The 17,314-nt window shown below is 37.6% G+C and overlaps 1 protein-coding gene across 1 annotated transcript; it reads right to left on the bottom strand.

Annotated features, from left to right (window-relative positions):
• Positions 1–10,266: 10,266 nt before the first annotated feature.
• LOC132165088 (uncharacterized mitochondrial protein AtMg00820-like) lies at positions 10,267–12,460 on the bottom strand. Its single transcript, XM_059575591.1, has 3 exons — positions 12,406–12,460; positions 11,534–11,967; positions 10,267–10,353 (listed from the first exon to the last, which is right to left on the bottom strand). The coding sequence occupies exons 1-3, from the start codon at positions 12,458–12,460 to the stop codon at positions 10,267–10,269; spliced, it is 576 nt and encodes a 191-aa protein (XP_059431574.1).
• Positions 12,461–17,314: the final 4,854 nt, after the last annotated feature.

Below are 17,314 nucleotides of genomic sequence, written 5' to 3'. Positions count from 1 at the left end.
AGTCTCGTGAGGGTTTTCCAGAGATGTTACCCACAAACATCATGCACAGTTCATGTTATTTCAAAAATTAAAGCATCACTTCAAGATCATGATTTTCATTCATAAGCAAGCTTACAAAGATGAACTCCATCTTCACAATGAATTGGAATCTCAAAGTGCAATTACTTACAAAGGACATGCTAAATCATCACAAGTTTGAAATTTGTGTACAGTGAATTAGTACAATATTATGAGGCTTCCAAATCTTTCCAATATGTAATGTCTCCTTATCTCATAATTCACTGAAATTCCTATTAGAATGACATAATGGCATATTTCTTTTTTTTTTTTCTCTCTCTCTCTCTATTTTTTTTTTTTTTTTAAATCAGGTTGTGCAATGTTGGTTCCCTTAAGCTTTCTAATTGACCCTTATAGCGAGTGTTAAGTTAATGGCTCCCAAACCAGGTGGCTTTAGGGCATTAGGTGTATAGACACCCCTAAGGACCTACTAACTCGAGTCCAAAAGGCTACAAAACCAACTAACCATGACATTGATTAAATCAACAATTTTTCACCTTTTGACGTGAACACTCAATGCTTTGAGGCAAGAGGTCCAGTTACTCAGTGAAAAGCTATCAATGATCATTTATTTCATATCTTCTTTTTTTTTTCATCACTACTATATATGTCATAGTGTCATCTAATAAGTCATCGAAGATGCAAAAACACACATATCAGACCTCATGTCATACCTCACAGATTATGTGCTAATGTGCTTGTGTGATCAGATCAAACATGTGATTTTTCAACTGTCCTAAGCAAGTAAGCAGACTAACAAATTCACTCATCAGATCATGTGTTCAAAATTTTAAGCTTACTGATGAATTCAAGCCACAATTCTTTTAGATCAACTTAAAATTTTTAGAGCAAACATGACATGCATAACTTTTTTTTTTCTTTTTTTTTTTTTCAAATAAACAAACAACACAAACAAATAACTTGAAATTGGGACAAAGTGTGTGAACATGTGTGCCCATACCCCAAACTAAAATGATACATCATACATTGTCCCCAATGTGTCTAAGTAAAGGAAAGAATGTATCAGAGAGATGGTCGACATAGTCTTGGAAAGCATGGCTCATAGCACACCCTCAAACTTGAATTGAAGCACACTTGTCCCTGCAAAATAATAAAACACACAAACAAGTAACAAGAAACAAAACTAAAGATGAATCAAAAGATTAACTTAAAACACACTAAACAAAATAAAATAAAAAGATAACTATGTGATGCTACCCAAGTGCCCTCGATCACAAGCATGGTGCATTCGATCGCACTAATAGAATGTGATGAAACACAAATGGAGACCTGCGCTCGATCACACGCAGGTTGCGATCGATCGCAGTAACAGAATGTAAAAAAAAACATGACAAAAGACTTGAAACACTAAAACACCAAAGTAAAATAAAACACAAAAGAAAACAAAAACAACATATAAGGCAAACAACAAAATAAAGGATACGCTATGGGGTGCCTCCTATGAACGCTAAGTTTTACGTCTTCAGCCAGACAATGGTCCCCGCTCAATGCTGTCTAGAAGTAGATGCTCCAGATGGTGGTGCAGCATATTGGAGAGACTGAAGTGCCAAGTCTTGTGATGCCAAATCTTGATCTCTTGGTGCAAAGTTTGTTTCAATGTATGGTTTGACACTGTGTCCATTGACTTTGAAGGACAAGTCGGTCTGGGGGTCGTGAACTTCCAAAGCTCCATGAGGAAATACTTATGTGACAATGCAAGGCCCCGACCATCTTGACTCAAGCTTTCCAGGGAAGAGCTTCAATCTTGAGTTATAGATCAAAACCTTCTGTCCTACTTGAAACTCCTTCCTGTCCAGTTTCTTGTCATGCCTCAGTTCCTCCAGTTCATTTAGTTGGAGCTTCCTCTTGTCACCAGCTTGCCACATATCGAAGTTAAACTTCTTGATGGCCCAATACGCTTTGTGTTCCAATTCCACTGGTAGATGACATGCTTTTCCAAAAACCAAACGATATGGAGACATACCGATAGGTGTCTTATAAGTAGTCCTATAAGCCCATAGTGCAGCGTAGTGACCAATCCTTTCTATTGGGGTTCACTGTTCTTTCAAGGATACCTTTGATTTCTCTGTTGCTGATCTCCACTTGGCCACTGGTTTGGGGATGGTAGGGAGTGCCAACCTTATGAGTGATGCCATACTTCTTCATCACAGAGGTAAAGGCATAGTTGTTAAAGTGGCTCCCCCCATCACTAATGATTGCCCTAGGTGTTCCAAATTGAGCAAAGATGTTTTCCTTAAGTGCTGTTCTCTTGGCCCCAAAGTGTCCTCCACAAGCAAACTGATGACAATGCTGCAGAATGCTCCAATGCTCTTCTTTTGAGACACACCTTCTAATGATTTGATCAGGGCAAAATTTGAATAGATAGGGGTCATCCAAATGGTATTGTCTAGATATATACATCAACCTCTTCCTTTCTTGACTAGACATTCCTGGGGGGAAAACCTTGGTAGTTATATAATTTACAATGTCTGCATACCATGGGACTTGGACCTTAACTGCAAATAACTGCTCATCTGGAAACTTTTCATTCAATGGAAGCTCATCTCCTTCTTCTTCATGAAGTAGTCTGGATAGGTGATCTGCAACCACATTCTCACTGCCCTTCTTATCTCTGATCTCAAGATCGAACTCTTGCAGTAATAATACCCATCTAATTAGTCTTGGCTTTGCATCCTTCTTATCAAACAAATATCTCAAAGCAGCATGATCAGTGAATACAATGACCTTAAAGCCAATTAGGTATGATCTAAACTTCTCCAAAGCAAATATGACGGCTAATAATTCTTTCTTTTGGTAGAATAATTTAGCTGAGCATCATTCAATGTCCTGGAAGCATAATATATGGCATGAGGTACCTTAATGATTCTTTGTCCCAAGACAGCTCCCATGGCAAAGTCACTGGCATCGCACATGAGCTCAAATGGTAGTCTCCAATCAGGTGCCCTCAATATTGGTGTAGATGTGAGCAGCTTTTTCAGTTTGTTGAAGGCAGTCATGCATTCTGTAGTCCATTCAAACTTGGCCTCTTTCCCTAGCAATGCACAGAAGGGTCTAGAGATCTTGGAAAAATCCTTGATGAATATTCTATAGAACCCAGCATCTCCAAGAAAACTCCTCACCCCCTTCACTGTCAGAGGCGGAGGAAGTTTGGAGATGATGTCAATCTTAGCCTTATCTACCTCAATGCCCTTGCTTTAAATAGTGTGACCCAATACAAAGCCTTGTTGAACCATGAAGTGGCATTTTTCCCAATTGAGCACTAGGTTGGATTCCTCACACCTCTTGAGGACACTCTTCAGATGGTTGAGGCATTCATCGAAACTAGACCCAAAGACACTAAAGTCATCCATAAATACCTCAATGGTTTTCTCCACCATGTCTGAAAAAATGCTCATCATGCATCTTTGGAATGTGGCTGGGGCATTGCATACGCCAAATGGCATCCTTCAATAGGCGAATGTGCCAAAAGGACATGTGAAGGTTGTCTTTTTCTGATTCTCTGGTGCTATTGCAATCTGATTATACCCACTGTACCCATCCAAGAAACAATAGTGGCTATGGCTAGCTAACCTCTCTAGCATTTGGTCAATGAAGGGTAATAGAAAATGGTCTTTTCGGGTTACCTTGTTCAGTCTTCTTTAATCGATGGATACCCTCCACCCAGTGGTTACTCTTGTGGGTATCAGCTCATCATCTTCATTCTTCACCACTGTGATCCCGCTCTTTTTCAGCACTACTCGGACTGGACTGACCCATTTACTATCTGAGATGGGATAGATGATGCCCACATCCAGTAATTTTAATACCTCTGCCTTGACTACCTCCTTCATGTGTGGGTTGAGTCTTCTTAGTGCATCCCTAGTTGGCTTGGCTTCATCTTCAAGAAAGATTTGATGCATGCATTTGGCTAGACTTATTCCTTTGATGTCAGCAACGGTCCACCCCAAAGTAGTTTTATGCTCTCTAAGCACTCTCAGCAACTTTCCTTCTTCGTCACAGCTTAGATTTGCTGCAATTATGACTGGTAGTGTCTTGTTGTCTCCTAAGTAGGCATATGTTAGGTGGTCTGGCAATTGCTTCAATTCCAGCTTGGGTGCCTAGACAATAGAAGGAACAAGAGAGGTATTAGTAGGCTCAAGAATCTCAAAGGGAGGGGTATACTTACTTGAGTGTTTTGGAGAGGCCTCAAGATGATGCACTATTTCAATGATGTCATTAGTAACATCTTCAGGTTTTGGCTCAATGTCCTGCCATGTGAAACTATGGGTGAGGGTGGCCTCCACTGGATCTTTATGTTGGTCCTGCAAAGCTGTCTCACTAACATCTTGGATCATACAAATATCAAAACATTCTAAATCTTCTTGAGGTAATTTCAATGCATCAAATATTTTGAACTCTAGCATCTCCTCATTTACTTTCATGCTCACATTATCCTTTTTTACACCTATTGTAGTATCAGTAGTTCTCAAAAAGGGTCTTCCTAAGATAATAGGTAAAGGTGATGGCATAGGAGATTCTTCCATATCTAATACAACGAAATCAGCAGGTAGAATAAATGTGCCTACCTTTACCAAAACATCCTCCAGTATACCTCTTGGTCGTTTGATGCTTTTGACTGCCAATTGCAAGGTGATAGAGGTTGGTTGAAACTCCCCTAATCCCAGCTTTTCATATACAGTGTAAGGCATCAAATTCACCCTTGCTCCTAGATCCAGTAGTGCCTTTTCAAAAGAATGGTCTCCTATCCTGCAAGGAATGGTAAAACTACCTGGGTCTGTTTGCTTTGGTGGTAATTTTCTTAACAAGACTGCACTTACCTCTTCTGTTAAGGCCACTGTCTCATATTCCTGAAACTTCCTTTTGTTAGTGCAACAATCGTCTAAAAATTTAACATATGAAGGAATTTGTTTAATTGCATCTAATAAAGGAATGTTAATTTCTACTTTCCGCAAGGTTTCAAAGATATCCATAAGTTGTTTTTCTTTCTTTGGTTTGACTAACCTTTGAGGAAAGGGAGGTGCATTGACGCTCTCCATTTTATTTACCTTGGAAGTTGATGCTTCATCTGGAGATGCCTGAGGGTGCTCTTCAGTTCCTATAACCTTGCCATTCCTGAGAACTGTGACTGCTTTCATCTGCTGTTGATCTCCTGAATTTGATATTGTTTGGAATGGAAATTCACCCCGCTTTATTTCACTCAATTCCTTAGCCATTTGCCCCACTTGCACTTCAGTCTTTGAATGGATTGATCACGCCTTGTATTGCTTTGTTCTTGCGCAATCACAAATTGCTATTGTGAAGTCACCAATTGTCTTACAAGATCCTTCAGGTCATCCTTCTCTGGCTCTTGAGCTGGTTGGACTGCTTGTTGAGGATTGCTTTTCTGTCCTTGAAGGTTTAGAATATTTTGACTATTATCCCCTCAGAAATCAGGGTGGTTTTGCCACCCTGGCTTATAGGTGTTGGAGTATGGATTGTTCTTGTGGGGATGATTGTTTTGTCCCAAATAATTCACCTCTTCTTGCTCTGCAAATGGAGACAAAGGACACGTCTCAGTGGTGTGATCTAGCTGCGAACAAATAGCACATACCTGGATTGGTGTGTCCTGTTGTAGAGGTGAAATTTTCTGAGCAGCCATGGCCTTGACAATCATGTCCAACTTCTTTTCTATAGCAGCCATCTGATTTTGCATTCCACTATTTTCTTCATTCTTGCCTTTGCTCCTTATGCCTTGCCTCCTTCTGGATGGGAATTGTTGAGTATGTTCACTCAACCTCTCAAAGATCCTTATGGCTTCCTCACTGCTCTTCTCCACCAGCATACCTCCACAAGCTGTATCAACCATCCCTCTGTTAGTATTATCTAAACCTTTATAGAAAATTTGTACCTACTCATCTTGAAGGATGTTGTGATGTGGGCACTTTAGAAGCAAGGAATTGAATTGATCCCAGGCCTCAAAGAACAAATCTCCGTCTTGCTATTGGAACATTTGAAGTTCCCTTTTAAGTTGTTTTGTCCTTTGGGCTGGGAAAAACCTCTTCAGGAACTTGGTGGTCAATTCTTCCTAAGTATGGATAGAATCTGCAGGCAAGGAATTGTACCACAATTTAGCATTATCTTTTAAAGAGAAAGGGAAGAGGACTAACCTGAGCCTCTCTGGAGTTAGGCCTTGGACATGCTGCAACTTGCATAAATCAAAGAATTCTTTACGATGCAAGTTGGGATCCTCAGTAGCTGTGCCTCTGAAGTGAGTCAATGCATTAAGGATTTGGGGAGAGATATAATAGCTACAATGCACCTCTGGTTGATATGCTATGCATGAGGGTTGATGGAGGTTTGCTGGAAGGTATGTCTGCTTCATTGGTCTCCTCACCTGTGGTGGATTTGCCTCTAATGGTCTTGGTCCAATTGGATTCTCTTACAAGTCTTCCATATCGATTTTTTCTTCTTCTTCTTTGTCTCTAGGTCATTGTCGAATTGTCTGCCCAATTTCAGGATCGAGTGGAAGAACGGTTAAGGCTTGAGATCGACGACCTTGCATTAACTGAATTACTTCTTCAGTTAGGCAGCTTCAGTGCTGCTGGTCCGGATGCTCCCTGGAACTGCGCTCGATCGCAAGTTGTTGCGTTCGATCGCAATGCGCTCGATAGAACTTGGCTGATGATTGATCGCAATCACAGAATGCCAATCCGCAACCTGAAACAAAAAACAGAAAAGTTAAGGAAAACAAGAGATTCTTTTTTATTTTTGATAACAACTAAATTAAAATTTGAAAATTAAAATAACACAACTAAAGGAAAATAATTTTAAACAAAATTCGCCGCAATCCCCGGCAACGGCACCAAAAACTTGTTGTTCACAATTACCTACCTAAATTAATAGGCAAATAATTGTGTGTTTTACCCGCAAGTGCACGAGGTCAACACAGTAGTATAGTGTGCAAATATGGAGTCATTCCCACGAGGATTGCTGAATCTTGCTTAAAATCAATTCCAAAAGTAAACTAAAACAAAGATTGGGTTAAGTTGATAATGATAAAAAGGTAGGGCTTTGATATCCACCGCTAATTATATTTAGTTAATATATCAATATGCCAATGTTTTGATCATTGATAAGCACCGAATGTTGCACATTCAAGCCCCTTAATTTACATATGTTAATTCCTTAGCATTTTTCTAAGGGTTTCTAAGGTTTTTAGGGTTTTCTTAATCCCTATAAATAGGGTTCTAAACACTGTAAACAGACACACCGCTTTCTAGAGTAAAAATTTAGTAAATTGTCTTTGTAGCTGAGAAGATCATGAGCGGCTAAACCCCTTCGTGCGGTGTTGATGTAACCCTATTCAAGCACAATGGTTTGATTGTATTTAATTTCTAGATTTTCAATTTATGCATGTAGATTGTATAACTATGAGGATTGCTACAATTGATTTCTGTTCTTCATATTAAATGCAATTGTTCTTAAATTCCAAAATCAATATTTGTGAAATTCTTCTCTTGTCTTAGAAAGTATTTTACTTTTATTGATCTCAAATCATTCTTGTTTTCTGTGATTATGATAATGATGGTTATACAGTAGGTTTAATTGACATATGATCAATAGGATTTGATTGGTCATGCCTAGGGAAGACGGATTGTACTACACCCTAGTTTTGTGTAATTTAGGTAGACAATCCGTGCTAACCGAAGATGGGTTACACTTATGCATTGATTGTATGTATCCTGTTAAAGAATTTGATAATTTATACCTAGGGAAGACGGGTCGTACCGCATCTTAGTGGTTAGGTGGACGATTCGTGCTAACCGAAGATAGATTATGTTTATTCTTTAATAAGGTAGTTTCTTGTTTATTTATAACATGCATAGAATGAATTTCTGGGATTAATTATGATTAACCATTGTTATGCGGATAGAGGTGAAGTCAATACCCTACACTCTCTCTTATTTTAAATCTCTTTTATTTTTATGCACTTTAAGTTTTAAGCAAAATCAAATCAATTCTCTTTTTAAATAAGTTCATTTTGATCTTTCGAATTTGATAATAAAACCCCTGCAGTCCTCGAGGTTCGACACCCTCTCTATAGCCGTATCCTACAAAGATTCGTCCTATTGCGAGTGGTTATTTTTATAATTTATATTTTTGGTCACAAAAATACCACATCAATCATGTTATGAATATCTAATGTTTGTCAACCTAAGGGCATTGATGTATAATCCTTAAGCTATTGATTTCCCTAAGCAACGAATTAGGCATGGGTGTCTACTCTAATTCTTTTCTTTCTTAAAGGATTTAGCATAGGTGTCTACTAAGTTCTTTAAGAAAGCATAAAAACTGTGAAAATCGACAAACACATGAGGCCTAGGGCATGGGTGTCTACTCCCGGTTCCCCATGTTGATTAACCCAAGAACCGGGTGTGGATTACTTTTGTTACTTATGTTAAACCCAGGACTCGGTCATCCAAATTGATTTAACTAACTAGTGCATACCACATGCACATGTTGATCAGGCACACACATATGAGGAATTCATGAAACTAGGTATTAATCAAAGTTAGATATCATAACAAGATCATCACAAAGGCGCCGATATTGAAATATTAAATAAACATAACTAGGGCTTCAATCTAGCCCTACTAATAAATTAGCTACACATAAAATTAATGTTAAACATCTTCATAAAAGAAAAGAAAAGAATAAACTCGAGACTTGAACTTCAAGAGCGCCTCTTCTTCTCCTTACAAGGCATACCTATTCTAGAGGCTTAAGGGTCTATTTATAGGCTTTAGAAGTCCTTGACAAAGTACTAAACCTAGAGATTTCGTAGGGTCAAAACCTATTACAATTGGGGGTTGGAAACCCCTAATATGGAAAGAATGTAAATCTGGCTGCCACTTGGTATGTCTCCTGCGCACTGGTGCGATCGATCGTAACCCGTGTGCGCTTGATCGCAGGTTTGCGATCAATCCTCTTCGGCATGCGCTTGATCGCTCCTTGCCTGGATTGTGCTCTGTCTTCTAGGATACTGTGCTCGGTCGCAGGTACCCTGTGATCGATCGCAGTGTCAGAGAGCTCCCAATTTTTCATCTTCTCTCTTTTGAGCCCAAATCATCTAGATTTAGTTCATTTTCTTCCAAAAGCCTACAAAAGTATGAAAAACATAAAAATGAATTAAAATGACCTAATTAACCAAAACCAAAGGATTAAAACATGCAAGTTAAGGGCTGAAAATATGAATATTTTAGCACTTATCAGTCACTGGGATTCCCTTAACAAATGGAAAGTCAACTCCTTTTCTAGAGACCGAGCCACAACCATCTAAAGCTAACATTATGGCGGTTCTTAATCCTGGTGGGGGGCTCGAATATGACGACAACATGACCAAAATTCCCATTGGATATATGCTGGCTCTAGAGCAGTTGTTGACTCAGATTGTGCTGAAAAATATCTAGCCCACCTCCCGTAACAATGATGTGACCCTTGACTGAGCTATCATGATTTATGGCATCATTCGGCGTGTTCAGTTTTGCTTGTGTACTCATATGGTGCTGACCATGCTTGAGCTTCATGAGGATCATTCTATTGCATTTCCATATGGCATCCTCATCACTAAGATATTGAAAGGTACGGTGCCTAAAATTGCTGCAAATGAACGTGAGGAAATTCCTGAAGGAAATTTTGGCAAAGGAGCAGTGATGAAATCAATTGCTCAACTTGAAAGGTTCCAACCGCAAGGAGAACTTCCTCCTCTAGTTATTCCCGACCCACAAACTGCGTCTTCCTAAAGGTCATCAGATGTGTCAAGTCAATTGAACACAATCATTGAATTACTCCAAGCTCAAAGTCAATGCATCCATCTCAAGGCCAAAGCATCGAAGCTATCAACAAACGCCTTGCTGCTTGGAGAAAGATGTGAAGCACATCAAGAACCACAAATGACAAGACTTCTCTTTGACATTTCTTTCTTAAAAGACGAATGTTTTTTTTTTTTTTGTTACCAGTTTTGTTTGCTTTGCCTATTTTAACTGTACCCTTCTAGGGTTTATGGGTTGTTTATTTGTTGAACTTTAGATTCAGGTGAATTATTTTGTGCTTCCTTTTGTCCTTCTATGACAAAAAGCGGGGGTTTATGTCTGTCTTATTTTCATGAATGTTTTTATCCTCGAATGGCCAAAGGGGAAGTCTGTTAGTTTATGTTTTGGCACATCCTGTCCGGACAGCCAGAAGTAGTGTCCGGACAACATTTACAGAGAGCACAACTTGTTTTTCTTCGAAGAGCTGTCAGGACAAACAGAAGCAGTGTACGGATAGCATTTACAGAGAGTTCAACTTGTTTTCTTTGAACACCTATCCGGATGGCCAAAAGTAGTGTCTGGACAACATTTACAGAAAGTTCATTTTGCTTGGCCTATCCGAACACTGGGCTTGGCTATCCGGACATTAAGGGTTTACACATATGTAACCCTAGCCGTGTCTGGACATTTACTTATCCCTATCCGGACACGGCCGCTTAATTGTTGTGTGAATTTCTTTTTAAACGATCCTTATGCACATTATTAAGTATGTATTCAGTGAGAGAATACTATGAGCTAAGAGACAGAGATAGAGATATCAAACTGGAGCGTTTGGATCTCTCTTAAAGTAAAGATGAGCAATCTCATTCTCGTTTCTGGTGAAGGAGATCATATAGAAGAATTGTGCTAGATGTTCTGGAAAGGGCTACTGCGGTATAAGCCAATTGGATCGCTTGTCTTATGCAAGGGAGTATCAATTGCAAATTTTTGTAAGTGTGAACTTTTTGTAATCCTTAATCTTTTATATTGAAGTGATTTCCTAGGTTTGGCTGCCCCGGAGAGGTTTTACATTTAGAGTGTTTTCTAAACGGTTTCCTCTTTGTAACTAAATATCTGTGTTCTTTAATGTTCATTGCATATCTGTATTTGGTTGATTTTTATATGTTAGGTTAGATCTATTTCCGCATACTATTTTGTAAAACACTTATACAAGCAGAATAGGTGTTAATTGGAGTCAATTAGGTTTTTCACAAATGACTAAATTTATTCAAAACTTTATCAATATAATGAGTTTGAGATATGGCATATGTATTTCCTATTTTGTGTGATTTAATACCAAGTATAGTGTTTGCTATACCCATATATTTCATATCAAAATGTGACGATAAAAAATCTTTTGTATCTTTAATACAAGAAATACTTTTACTAAAAATTAGCATGTCATCTACATACAAACATATAATGACAATATCACTATCAAACATTTTAAAATAAATGCATTTATCAGCTTCATTCAAACGAAAACCATTAGAAATAACTACGTTATCAAATCTTTTGTACCATTTTTTTGTAGCTTGTTTTAAACCATATAATGTCATGACTAATTTACAAACTTTGTTATATTGTCTTGGAATAATGAACCCTTATGGTTGTTCCATACATACCTCTTCATCCAAATAACCATTTAAGAATGCAGTTTTCACATCCATTTGATCGATTTCAAGGTTAGATATGGAAGCCAAAGATATCAAAGTTCTTATTGAAGAAATCCTAGCCACAGAAGCATATGTATCAAAATAATCAATGCCCTTTGATTGTCTAAACCCTTTGGCTACTAATCTAACCTTATACTTGTCAATGGATCCATCATATTTCATCTTTTTCTTAAAGATCCATTTACATCCTATGGGTTTAGAACCGGAAGGTGAATCTACAAGAATCCATGTGTTAATAAACATAATGGACTCCATTTCATCATCAATAGCTTCCTTCCAAAATGTGGCATCCCTAGATCTCATAGCTTCTTCAATGTTGGAAGGTTCATTTTCTATATTGTAACACACACCAACTTCATTCACAATCACTTGAGAGTTGCATTCTATAAAATATGTCAAAAAATCAAGACCAAAACTTTTTTCTTTTCTAATTCTTTTGGATTTTCTAATTTCAAAATTCTCATCATTTTCTGAAACAATATTTTCATTATTAGAAGTACTTGCTTTAGAACAATTAGAGTTTTTAATTGTACTGGATTCAAAAAATTCTGCATCTCTTGATTCAATAATTACATTAGAATCAAATTCAAGAAAGCGAAAAGATTTACTATGAAAAGCATAATCGAGAAAAACACATTTAGAAGTTCTTGGTCCTAATTTAGATCTTTTAAAATCAGGCAACCTAACATTAGCTAGGCACCCCCACAATTTAAAATAATTTATGTTGGGTTTACGTTTAAACCATAACTCATAGGGGAAAAAATGATTTCTTTTAGAAGGCACTCTATTTAATATGTGAATTGCAGAAAAAATAGATTCACCCCAAAGATTTACAGGCAAACCAGAATGGTCAAGCATTGCATTAACCATGTCCATTAGTGTTCTATGTTTTTTTTTCGCTGCACCATTCTTTTGCGGTGTATAAGGTGTTGTTCTCTCATGAATAATACCATTAATCTCGCAGAATTTGTCAAATTCATTATTAAAATAGTCTCCACCTCTATCACTCCTTAATGATTTAATCTTGCAACCAAGTATATTTTCAACTTCAGCTTTATAAATCTTAAACATATGTAAAGCTTCATCTTTTGTTCTAATCAAATAGAAATAAGAATATTTAGACAAATCATCTATAAGAGTACTAAAATATCTTTTACCACCTCTTGTAATTTTACCATTCAAATCACATACATTAGAATGTATAAATTCAAGTAAGTTCGAAGATGATCTATTAACACTTGAAAACGGTTTTCTAGTTAACTTTGTTTTAACACAAATTTAACATTTAACTCTATCATCATGCAAATTAGAAGGCAGCAATCCGAATTTAACCATATGATTCACAGAATTATAATTTACATGTCCTAATCTAGCATGCCATAATGAATAAGAGTCAACAATATAAACAAAAACATTCTCCTTTATTAAATTTAGTTTAAACATTCCATCTATAGTAAATCCTTTGCCCACAAGCATGCCATTTTTGGTCAAGACAAATTTGTCAAACTCAAATACAAGTTTATAGCCATGTTTGGACAAAAGACCACCAGAAACTAGATTCTTTCGAATTTCTTGCGCATGAAATACATCAATAAGAGTAACTATTTTGCCATAAGTAAATTTCAACTCAATAGTACCTTTTCCAACTACTTTTGTGGTAGTTGAATTTGCCAGGTAGAGTTCAATCTCATCACCAACTTTCTCATATTTCTTAAAGAGATTTCTATCTCCACAAATGTGACGAGTTGCACCAGTATCAACCCATCAACTAGAATCATTGATTACCATAATCACTTTAGAAATTACAGCAATAAGATTTTCTTCAACATTGTTGGCCTATTCCTTCTTCTTCAAAACTCTACAATTCTTGATGAAGGGACCAGGCTTCTTGCAGTAATGACAAATCACATTTGTCTTGAAATTGCCCTTTTTCTTTGGACCTATTTTACTAGGACCACCAACTTCATATTTGGGCTTTTTCCCATTTTCTGTTGTGTATTTCAACAACATGGGCAGATTTGCTCATTTTAGCCTTGTCTTCGAGTTTGTCTCGAAGCCTTGACTCTTCTTCAATATGAAGTTGTCTCTGAAGACCTTCCAGAGTCAGATCATCACATTTTCTCTTAAGTGAGTTACAGTAATCCTTCCAAGTTGATGGCAATTTGGCAATAATAGCACCCACATGAATTTTTTCATCAATTGGAATGCCCTCATAATACAATTGTTGGACAATAAGTTGAATCTCATGAACCTGATTCAAAATAGGCTTATTATCGACCATTTTAAAATAAAAAATAATTACTTACCAGATAGATTTTGTTGCCAGAATCCTTAGTATTGTATTTGTTCTCCAATGCCTCCCAGATCTCTTTGGCAAACTTCTTTGGTGTGTACATATTGAATAGAGGATCAGTGAGGGTGTTGAGGATATTCCCCCGACATGTCTAGTTGTCTTCCTACCATTTGAACTTCACATAAATTTGTTCATTAGTTGCTCCTTCCGTAGGAACGTCTGGACAGGGTGTGTCGAGCACATAACAAACCTTCGATGTTGTCAGTAGAAATTCAACTTTCTCCTTCCAGTGTTTGTTGTTGCAAATATCTACCTAAATTAATAGGTAAATAATTGTATGTTTTACCAGCAAGTGCATGAGGTTAACATAGTAGCATAGTGTGCAAATACGGAGTCATTCCCACGAGGACTGCTGAATTTTGTCTAAATTAAATTGCCAAAGTAAAATTAAAACAAAATATTGGATTTAAACTAATAATGATAAAAAGGTAGGGCTTTGATATCCACCACTAATTATATTTAGCTAATATATCAATATACCAATGTTTTGATCATGTTATGAATATTTAATGTTTGTCAACCTGAGGGCATTGGTGTCTACTCCTTAAGCTATTGATTTCCCTAAGCAACGAATTAGACATGGGTGTCTACTCTAATTCTTTTCTTTCTTAAATGATTTAACATGGGTGTCTACTAAGTTGTTCTCTAAGAAAGCATAAAACTATGAAAATCGACAAACACATGAGGCCTAGGGCATGGGTGTCTACTCCTGGTTCCCCATGTTGATTAACCCAAGAATTGCGGTGTGGATTCTTTTGTTACTTATGTTAAACCTAGGACTCGGTCATCCAAATTGATTTAACCAACTAGTACATACCACATGCACATGTTGATCAGGCACACACATATGAGGAATTCATGAAACTAGGTATTAATCAAGTTAGACATCATAACAAGATCATCACAAAGGCGCCAATAGTGAATATTAACAAAACATAACTAGGGCTTCAATCTAGCCCTACTAAATAAATTAACTACACATGGAATTGATATTAAACATCTTCATAAAATAAGGAAAAGAAAATAAAAGAATAAACCCGAGACTTGAACTTGAAGAGCTCCTATTCTTCTCCTTACAAAGCCTCTCTATTCTAGAGGCTTAAGGGTCTATTTATGGGCTTTAGAAGTCCTTGTCAAAGTAATAAACCTAGGGATTTCGTAGGGTTTCAAAACCTATTACAATTGGGAGTTGGAAAATCCTAATATGGAAAGAAAGACATTCTGGCTGCCACTTGATGTGTCTCCTACGCACGGGTGCGATCGATCGCAGCCAATGTGCGCTCGATCACATGTCTAGGATCGATCCTCTTCTGTCATGTGCTCGATTGCTCATGGCTTGAATTGTGCTTTGTCTTCTCGGGTACCACGCTCGATCACAAGTACCCTGTGATCGATCGCAGTGTCAGGGGGCTCCCAAGTTTCCCTTCTTCTTTTTGAGCCCAAATCTTCTAGATTTACTTCATTTTCTTCCAAATGCCTACAAAAGTATGAAAAACACAAAAAGGAATTAAAATGACCTAATTAACTAAAACCAAGGGATTAAAGCATGCAAGTTAAGGCCTGAAAATATGAATTTTTAGCACTTAACAGCGTTTGTAGTTGTTGCCATCAAAACTGATGAGGATCAACTAGTACCGAATCCAAGGAAACTATATGATAGATTGAATACCCAAAACATACTTCCCTTTATTGATAGTTCTTCCTTTTATAGGAGAACATTAAGGTTGATTACATTGAAGTGTAGGAAATACACTTGACTTCTACTATCCTTGTTGTTATCAACCAGTACTGACTCTACGATAAAATAGAAAGAGTTCTAAATCAATTAGGAATTAGAATAACTGACTAACTAGGAAATAAAAGACTAACGAGGAACAGAGTTCTTAGATGGACGCTACTTGGACGCTGCTCTAGAACTTAGGTTCCTTATTGGACTACAAGACCTCTAAACTCCTCTCCGCGATGACGTGTACACATCATCCCTCCCCTCTTACATTTTCCTTGACTGCAAGGAAAAAACTTGGGAACTTCTCTTAAATAGACGCCATGTCTTCCCAAGTAGCTTCAGCAGGGGAAAGTCCCTGCCAGTGAACCAGACATTCCCTTTTTTTATTTTTCACTCGCTTCTCGAGCACTGCTTGTGGTATGGGGAAGATGTGGCCATCTCATTCACCTTTGGTAATTGTGACAGCGATATTTGATTACCTCCCAACTTCTGCTTTAATAAACTGACACGAAAAATAGGGTGGATTATGGACTCCGGTGGCAGATCAAGCTTATAAGCCACTTAACTAATCTTCTTAATAATCTGGAAAGGACAAAAATAAAGGGCCGCAAGTTTTGCGTTCTGACGCACTTTTACTGAACCCTGTCAATATGGTTGGAGCTTTAGGAATACCCATTCGCCTTTGCCAAACTCTTCTTCCCTATGCTTGCAATCATACTGTTTCTTCGTTCTCTCTTGAGCCAACCGAATGTGCTCCCTGATACTTTTGAGCTCCTCATCCCTTGCTATCAATTCTCTCTCCAGTGCAGTAACCTTAGCTATACCATGCACATAGGTGAGCAAAGTGGGAGGATCCCGCCCATAAACCACACAGAAAGGAGTGGTTTTTATCGTAGAATGCCAACTAGTGTTGTAGCTGTATTCTGTCCAAGCCAACCACCTACCCCACTCCTTTGGTTGTGAGCTCGTGAAGCATCTTAAATACATCTCCAATGTGCGATTCACAACCTCAGTTTGTCCATCCGTTTGAGGGTGATATGCTGAACTGAAATTAAAACTAGTCCCTTGGACTTGAAATAATTCTGTCCAAAATTGACTTGTGAACGCCAGATCTCTATCACATACAATTGACTTAGGCATCCCATGGAGTTTGAGTCTTAAATACATCTCCAATGTGCGATTCACAACTTCAGTTTGTCCATCCGTTTGAGGGTGATATGCAGAACTGAAATTAAAACTAGTCCCTTGGACTTGAAATAATTCTGTCAAAAATTGACTTGTAAACGCCGGATCTCTATCACATACAATTGACTCAGGCATCCCTTGGAGTTTTAATATATTATCAATGAAAACTTGGGCGATACTCAATGCTGTGTAAGGATGGTTGATGGCTATGAAATGTGCATATTTTGATAGGTGATCCACAACGACAAAAATTATGCCCTTTGAAACCAGCAACCCTTCTATGAAATCCATAGAAATATCCTCCCATATTTTTTCAGGGATCGGGATGGGTTGTAAGAGGCCTCGTGGAGAAAAATGTTGTGCCAAATAGTGCCTAATTTAATATATAATAATTGGTATGTTTTAACTCTCAAGTGCACAAGATCAAAACAGTAGTATAGTGTAGCAAGTACGAGATCGTTCCCAC

This window comes from Corylus avellana, chromosome ca11 (genome assembly GCF_901000735.1).
Source record: "Corylus avellana chromosome ca11, CavTom2PMs-1.0".
Taxonomy (NCBI): Eukaryota; Viridiplantae; Streptophyta; class Magnoliopsida; order Fagales; family Betulaceae; genus Corylus; species Corylus avellana.
Note: the sequence above shows the minus strand (reverse complement) of the source record. Positions and strands in the feature narration are given on the sequence as shown.